The 9,100-nt window shown below is 34.4% G+C and overlaps 1 protein-coding gene across 1 annotated transcript in view; it reads right to left on the reverse strand.

Moving 5' to 3' along the window:
- Positions 1–6,347, reverse strand: part of LOC111383641 (UPF0664 stress-induced protein C29B12.11c) — an 8,195-nt gene extending 1,848 nt beyond the window's left edge. The window contains exons 1-2 of the mRNA XM_023007760.1: positions 6,062–6,347; positions 5,230–5,341 (exon numbers count right to left, since the gene is read on the reverse strand). Of these exons, the coding sequence (XP_022863528.1) occupies positions 5,230–5,341; positions 6,062–6,270 (321 nt within the window). The 5' untranslated portion in view covers positions 6,271–6,347. The remainder of the gene's footprint in view (positions 1–5,229; positions 5,342–6,061) is intronic.
- Between the last annotated feature and the right edge of the window lie 2,753 nt (positions 6,348–9,100).

Below are 9,100 nucleotides of genomic sequence, written 5' to 3' on the forward strand. Positions count from 1 at the left end.
GAAGTATAGTAGTAGTCTATAAATGTGATGGGGGAGGGGAATTAGAGATTCATTCAAGCAAGTAGTTAGAATAGTGAGTGAGAGCCACACCTCTCAAAAGCCTTGGGCTATTGTTCTTTACATTTCTGTTTAGATACTCAATACATACACAGTTGCTTGTTCATCCTGTGAATACAGAGTGATAATTACATAAAACTCAGCCTCCTGATTTCCAATACATAGTTTTGGTCTAACACTTTCACTACTCAGCTGGTTGCAGATCTACAACAGGAACTTCCATCAGTTGAGATGCAGCAAGGGAAATCCACCTGTAACAGCAACAGTATCTGTTTCAACAGATGAGAACTTAAGCAGCAACACAAGTCCATAGCAGCAGCAGGATCAGGGATCCTATCAACTGGTATCAAGAGTATCGATCTTAGGGCAATGGCAACAAATTTCAGCAAGGAAATGGAGGAGAGATGGGGCTCAATATTGAATCAGTTGGAAAAGATGCCAAGACGTTGAGAAGGAGACCGAGAAGATAAGTCAGGATTGGATTACAAGGGCGACTCATAATTTCCATATTCTACAGCCATAATACTGAGTGGTGGATCTCTAGAGTGGAGAAGATTTTCTCCAGACATCATGCAGAGAAGATAGCGGCTGCAACAACGTATTTTGACGTCGAAGCATAGGATTGGTTTCAGGGTATAGATCGATGCCGGCCAGTACGAACTTGGGATGAATTGAAGTGTTTGATGTGAGATCAATTTCCCAGGAAGGAGGTCGCCATGGTTGAGGAATTTCTAGCTCGTTAATAGTCAGGGAGAGGAAAGGGTGAGGATCAATTAGAGGTTTTAGAAGAGGAAGAAAAGAATGAGGTTGGTGAATTGATTAAGCTATCACTCCATTATGGGATAGGACTAACCACATCAAAAACCATGAAAATTGAGTAGTCGATTTTGGGGAAGTGGTGGTCCAAATTGAAGGTGGAGCGACATACATTTTTATTTCGACTTGTCGAGTTAAACTAGGGGTGGACGTGGGTCGGTTCAGTTCTAAAGAGAATCGAACCGAACCAAACTTTTCGGGTATCTAGTAAATGGAACCGTCGGGTCCAAATATAATTATGGAACTGTTCGGGTTCGGTTCCGTTCGGTTCGATTCGGTTCGGTACTATAATTAAATTTTTTAACATTTATAACAACATTATATAGATACAACTAATGATACATTCAATGGTTTTGGAATGTCAGAGACTAGTAAACTACCTTATTCAAATGATCGTTACGATCAAAGTTTCGATCAACAGAGGTCACAGCTTCGATCGGAGGTCACAATGTCGGCCAACGATTGTATAGGTTTTGGAATATTAGCGAGGCTGCAAGAGTGAGTGCGAGAGTCGAGACAACGTTATGCACTTTAATGTAGGTGTTTAGAGTTATTTAGGGATTTGATCTTGTTTGACTAAGAAATGAAACAATAAAATGGTTAATTGGGCCAAATATTAAAAAATTAGAATTGAAACAAATTATTGGACCAAAAATTTGGATTTAGAAATCGTTAATTTGTTAATTTTTTTAGAAAAAATTAAAATTAAAATAATTTGATTTAATCAATATAAAAAAAAATTAGAAAGATTCGATTCTTGGTCTAGAACCGAGAACCGAACTGTACCTGTCGGTTCTCAATTCAGATACCTGTTCGGGTATTTAATTTGACAAGAACCGTCGGGTTCGGTTCGGTTCCGGTTCGGGTTCGGGTTCGGGAGATTTGCCCAACCCTAAGTTAAACAATGAGACTATTTGTGGGTAGGGACAATTGGCTATGGAGTTGCCTTTAATACTATATTTGTGATAGTTGCTTGACTAAGTAATTCCATCCACTTCAAAAGGTTGAAACATCCCCATTTCGCGGTGACCATGTCTGAAGTCATTGCAAAAGAAATTTTGGGGTATGACGAAGTTACCAGCAACATCTTCCACCTTGAGGACAGTGGAATTCGAGGGGAGTAATGATAGACCCCGGATTAAGTTCAAATATGCTAGAAGAATAAGTGGCAATCTGTTATTATTTTTAGTTAGTACTTGGCTATCATTAGGGGGGAAGGGTAGTAAGCCAGGAGTTGTCTATAAATGTGATGGGGAAGAGAAATTAGAGATTCATTCAAGCAAGTAGTGAGAATAGTGAAGAGAGCCAGGCCTCTCGAATGCCTTGGGCTATTATTCTTTACATTTCTGTTTAGATACTCAATGCATAAACGGTTTGCTTGTTCATCCAGCGAATAAAGAATGATAATTACATAGAACTCAGCCTACTGATTTCTAATAAATAGTTGTGGCCCAACACTTTCACTACTAAGCTGGTTTGCAGATCTACAACAGGAAGTTCCATCAGTTGAGCGGTAACAAGGGAATCCACCTGTAACAGCAGCAGTGTCCATTTCATCGGTGAATTAGCAGCTTCAGCCGTGGTCTCAAAACATAAACAGATCAGAACTTAAGCACAACATAAGTCTGCAGCAGCAGCAGCAAGATTGGGGATCTTATCATAATTCTAACATTTATCAAGTGCCGAATTGCTCACCACTCTCATCGTGCCCAACTCGAACTAAAAACTTACAGAACTAGTGGTCACACTGTTATAACACTAAGGTCTTGTAAGCAAATTATCAACGTTCATACAGAACCACCTATAATCATCTAGAAAAATTGCTTTCTCAATTTTGGCTTCATTGATCCTTATGAGAATCATAGGTTTCTCTCAATTAGCACATTAATATACTAAATGCTTCCTCCGTTGTGACGTTTCAGTTTTAGCTTCACAAACAGAACAGTCAGTTGCTCCTAACCAATGAAGTCTTCTGCACATCCTACCATGGAATTCTAGAACTTCAGTTCAGACTCACTGTATTGAGATCAAGATCTCTTGCTAACCCCTCTTCTAACCCATTGCACTTAGATAGGCATCAACGCAGGATTCCGAAGGTTTCAAGAGCTCATTGACTAGGATGGACTCACCCATGGGTAAAGTTAAGAGTAAAGATGGAATGAAGGACAAAATTCAAGAAGATTTGAATGGTATGGGGCTTGGGGGTTGCACGAGCCATGTGGAAGCCTATCCACAGAATGTGCAATGTATGATGACTAAGTACAGGATAAGGTCGCACAAGATGTAGATTCACTCTTATTCTATGTTTGGCAAGGGCAAAAAATTAAATCACTTTTTATCCCCATAATTCGTGGCCCCACAAGTACCCACTTATCCACCATTTCTATTTGTTTATAAACACTTGCCAAACATTCTCAGTCTTTAAATCATGCTCCCCGATTATAGTGGGGCAAGTTACTCTTTTATATTAGTTTTTTGCTTTTACATTTGGCCCCACGGGTCATCGTAATTTTTACCTATGTTCTTTTTATTTCTTAATATGAATATCCCCTATGTCATTTTAATTAAAACTATAAAAAAAATTACTGAACATTTGGACTGATGTGAGAAAATCGACAACTTCACTAATCCTCAATAATACGTCCAAACTATTCAAGCAATTTAAAATACAGTCAAATGAGCTAATTACAGGAACAAAAAGTAGGACCGCAAAATTAACTAAATAAGAAACATCTAATTTCTGAAAAAATAATAGGATGGTTGCTTGACCATTAATTCGTCGGCCCCATACGTACCAACTTATCCACCGTTTCTTTTTGTTTATAAACACTTGACAAATATATTCTGAGTCTTTTACGTCATGCTTCCAAGTCATAGTGGGGCAAGTTGATCCTTTCTATTAGTTTTCGTTTTCACATTTGTCTCCATGGGTCACTTTTGGGCCATGATTTTCCTTCTTGTTTTCTCTTTTGAGTAACCTTCGAACCCATGGGTCATCGTAATTTTTACCTAAATTCTTTTTAATATAAATAGCCACCAAGTAATTAAAAAAAAAAAAAAATAATAAATACCAAACATTTGGACAGATAAGCGAGAAATTTGAGAACTTCACTAATCCTCAATAATATGTCCAGCATTGGATGGTTTTATTCAAACAATTTAAAATGCAATCAAATGAGCTAATTACGGGAACAAGAAGTAGGACCGCAAAATTAACTAAATAAGAAGCACCTAATTTCCACCGGGGGGGAGGGAAGAGTATGGTTGCTTGAACCTCGAGAAATAGGTGCCATTCATCTAAACACTCCCCCTATTGACCAAAAAATAGGTTTTTGACCAAACTTGCACCAGAACTTGCCTTGGGCCTTAGAATGACCCTTAAAGGCCACATCATTCCCACTCTTTGAGGGCTGCAACACCCTGGTGTGTATTGTTGAATATCTAAATAGGATTATTCTCGCTTTATTAGGGACCGAACAAAAATAATTTGAATAAGCTGAAAAGTGTTAAATCTTTAGTTGTTGCAGAAGTAATTTATCAGTAAAAATAAGCTTCCTGGTTGTCAATAAAGATTACTTGTGAAAGACACCTATAAAATCATGTCATGTTGCTCACTGCAGTATGAATTTTAGTCCGAAGAATGAAAAGGGCGAAACAGGAACCTAAATTTCAAATCTAAATATTTAAAAGAACAAGAATGCAAGTAAAATGGAAGAAAATGTATTTCAAAGCTATGCTGTCATTAATTATTTTTGCATACCCATTTACTTCGTTTTTTCTTAAAAGATCCAAACACTAGAAAATGTTTTCCTAACTCAAATCAAAGATCTAAACACAGCCATACTGTCTCAGCGACTGTTTAGATTTTTTACCCATTTAACTTCTTTCCTTGGAGCATAATAAATCAGATTCTGAATATGACTTCTCTAATTTCAGTATATGCTAATGTAACAATATTATGTGCATATTTAGAATAAAAACAGTCAATTTAGGAGAACAATCGCATGAATAATGCCCCCCAACTGAACAAAGTACAAAATAATGTTAAATCACTTTCACAAGCAACATAAATGCTTTGTCTGTCACACTAAAAAGTACACAAAGAAACCTCAATATCCAAAAAAAAAAAAAAAATGTTGTTTACAAATAAAAACATTGTATAATAATGACTAGAAAAAGAAAAGAAACTCAAGTATCAAAAGTGTGAAATGAACAAGTGTGCATCAGGACATAAATCTATAAATTCCAGATTTCACTGAAAAAGAAAAATAATCAATTGTGTATTGACTTGATTATAGGTTTTCAAATCTTAATCTAACATCTACGATCAGGCAACAAAGGAGAAGCTAAACATACCAAGGGTATGTCGAATGCAGCAAAATTGCCAACAGGTTTATTTGCAACAAAGACCATGCGGATATTTGACAGGTAGATTGTTCCCTTTGCTTTAACATGATCCCCATGTGTGCTGAGAGCAGAGAACTTGACTGTTAGTCTCAAATTAAGAAAAAGACCATCAATTAATCACTTAAAGAAGGCAAACTGGAATGAAACTTTAGAATGCATAGCAAAAATGGTTATATTGTTGTATTTCAATTACAATATCTGATGTCCAAAGGCCTGAATGCCTTATTTTTTGTTTTATTTTATTTATTTATCTGTTTTATTTTTTTTCGCCACAAAAATTAATAAACAGCACCGGGGAGCCAATCATCTGCACATAGACAACGGGAAAGAACATGAACTCCTGATTATTTAATTTCAAATAATATCGGAAAATTAAATCAATCGTGCAGAATAAACTTCCAAAAAGACACAGACTTCCAATGACTTAATCCATGGTTTAACATCTGCCCTCTCGTACAAGTGTCAATCCGTCCAATACCATACCGAGAAGATTGCAGCATCAGAAGCTAGCTTTACCAACATAATGCCTCTAATTCTTTTAACCATATAAATAATCAATATTTTGTTGTTTTATTGTTCATTCAGCTAATAAAATAAGCAATTGATGAAATAGAATTCCACGACGATTAAACCCAAAATTTATGATTCCTGCATAATACCAATTAATAATAGAAAAAAAAAAAATTTCTCCTATGAACTTGAAATATTTTCTAGGATTATGTTTACCCATCAGACCAACATCGTTAGTACTAAGAATTACAAACGAGATGCAATTGCTAACCCCGGGATCTTGTCAATTTCGAACTCGACGCCATCTCTGGCCAGCACGAACATTTCGTTGACAAAAGGCACGGGCATGCCATTAGGAAAAAGCTGAGGATTCAAAGCCATCAGGAGCGTTTCGCCGTTGATCAGTTTGAAGAATATCACTCGCAGAGAAGGTGAAAACTGGAGACGATCAATCGCTATATAATCGAATATCATACGCATTCTACGACATTCTAGATGTTGGATTTGGGAACTTGCCCGCAACCTACTGCCATTGGGTAAAAAAAGTGTAATTAGAACAAATCCCAACCTTAGAGTGATATTATGTAAAATGTCCACAAATTTCATTTTTTTATATTTTCTCCCTTATTTCAACTTTTCACTATAAAAAACGTCATTTTAACAAATTTTTAATGTAAAATGATCAAAATATCCTCAATTTTTTAAAAAAATAAAGAATAAATTACAATCTTACTCTTAAATATTTAAAAAAGTACAAGTAAGTTCAAATAATTATTAAAAAACCTAATAACACAAACGTATCTACATTTGGCTTATAGTGTGCAAAAAGTCCATAAGTTTTAAATTGATAAAAATGATATTTTCCGCAATGAAACGTAAAAATAGGATGAAAATGTAAAAAAATAAAAACGTAAGGACGTTTTCCGCAAGAAGTGTCAAACGTAGAGATTTTTTTTTGTTATTAGGCTTTATTAAAATATTAAAAGTAACAAAAAAAAAAAAATCTCTCCCCTCCTCTTCTTCAAATGGGCTAGCTACTTTAGAAGTAAAAAAACTTCAGTAAATCACCACTCAAACAACTGGACCATCATACCACCGAAAAGTTCTTACTTCCCTCTACACATACTTCCCAACATCTAAATTTGATACTTTCATGTCAATAGATTTGTTTGAAATTGCAAGCCAAAATACGAAACTCGTGAATGTAAATATTGACGGCATCAATTGTTATGGAGAGACTCATATCATTTCCAACATACCAATCGATTATACTTACTAGAGCGCCTCTTTTCATGGTCTTAAAATATCAATAAATGGTTTTGCAGTATAGAAGTTCGGCAGTTTGGGAGATGGTTTGTCGGAGTTTTTTTTACTTCTACTTGACAATCCCATTTGGGGAGAGAGAGATTTTTTTGTTATTTTTAATATTTCAATAAGGTCTAACAGTAAAAAAATATCCATACGTTTGACACTTCTTGCGAAAAACGTTCCTACGGATCAATTTTTTTGCATTTTCATTCTTATTTTCACGTTTCATTGCGGAAAACGTCATTTTCACCAATTTGAAACGTAGGGACGTTTTGCATACTATAAGCCAAACTAGGGATGTTTTGTGCTTTAATAATTATTTGAATTGATTGTACTTTTTAAAACATTTACGAGTAAAATTGTAATTTATTCTTTATTTTTCTTTTTTTATTTTATTTAAATGGGAGGGTATTTTGATCATTTTACATTAAAAATAGTGAAAAAGACCTTTTCTACAATGGAACATTGAAATAAGGACGAAAATGCTAAAAAATGAAAAGTATGGATGTTTTGCACGATAACATTGAAAGGCATGGACCTTTTATTCTAATTACCCTAAACAAATTCAATTTGTCAGTCAACTTTAATTTGTTCCAAGTTAGTTAATCAAATTGAAATTTTATTCAATTTGATCATTAAATTTTAATTTGTTTTCATAATAATTTGGTAACTTAAAACATAAACCAATTTAATAACAATCGAACGATTAGAAAATTGTTCTCTGACCATCCTACCAATGGTTAATCTCATTTGCAAGATTTTCATAAGAATTTTTTTTGACCATCATGCCAATGGCTAATCTTAATTTTTTATTAATTATATCGTTATGTTTTGATAATAAAAAAAATCAATTTCATTTTTTGGAAAATACCCATAATCTTTTGCTTTTAGCCATATACAATCTTGGAGTTAAGTCAAATAAGGTAAAATTGAATCATGAAGACTACAAAAAAGTTTCCAAACAAAATCAAATTTATCGTTCAACAAACCTTATCACAACAAAGTGCATGTGGAAATGTCATTTGGGGTACAAGATGTCAGAGTGACCAAGTCGGTAAAGCACGATAATAAATTGTTTCAATATCTCTGGACCCTCAACGTTACCATTGGTGATTAGACCTCCCATCGTAGAACGAATGAAATCATGATGGTTCACAGTCACATTGCCATTATATCAGATGCCCAAACCTTCTCGTTCCACTGAGAGGATCTTCTTTCTTTGTGTTGCTTGAAAATGAAAAAAGACTTTTTTGTAAACTTTTTTTCTGGAAAACTATGTTTAATTTTCGAAGGATCTTCTTGCATTATCACGTCGTACAATATACAAGATACAACATGTTGCAAAATCATACTGCAAAACTAATAGATATTTCCACCTTATTTCAGCATTAATCAATGGTAGAAATCACTCTCGATTTCTCAAAAATGGGGTAGGGGCATTGCGGGTTTAGGTGGAGGTGGAGTTGGAGATAGGATTATTGAGAGGTTTAGGTGGGGTCGAACAATAGTGATGTAGGTTTGGAGGTGGTTGTTACTATATCAGTTGGGTGAGCTTGTTTAAGGAAGATGAAATATTTATTTTTTCTAAATTATTCTATTAAATCTTAATATATATTCTATTATTTTTAGTGTGATGTATTTGTACTTTTAAAAAAGTTATAAGACATCATTTACAATTTTCTTTATCTTTTATAACTTTCTTTTATTTTTATTTATTTAAAGAGAATGAAAAAATTCATCATTCTAGAGTTTAGTGTTTAAGGTTTAGAGTTGAGGGGTTTTTTTTTTTTTTTTTAGCAAAGACATGCATACATTCTTAATGAGTTTTTAACCTCTACTTAGGAAAGTCGATGGTGGTTTAAGGTGTTTGGTGAAATTCTGCAAGTGTACGGGATCGTTACTAAGTAATACGAGATGAGAAACGTATATCATCTCGTGAGAAATAAAATACAATTGAGTGTACTAATTTTTAATTGATGTAGTAGGAGTAGAAAGTAGTACA

Source organism: Olea europaea, unplaced genomic scaffold (assembly GCF_002742605.1).
Source record: "Olea europaea var. sylvestris unplaced genomic scaffold, O_europaea_v1 scaffold273, whole genome shotgun sequence".
Lineage (NCBI taxonomy): Eukaryota > Viridiplantae > Streptophyta > Magnoliopsida > Lamiales > Oleaceae > Olea > Olea europaea.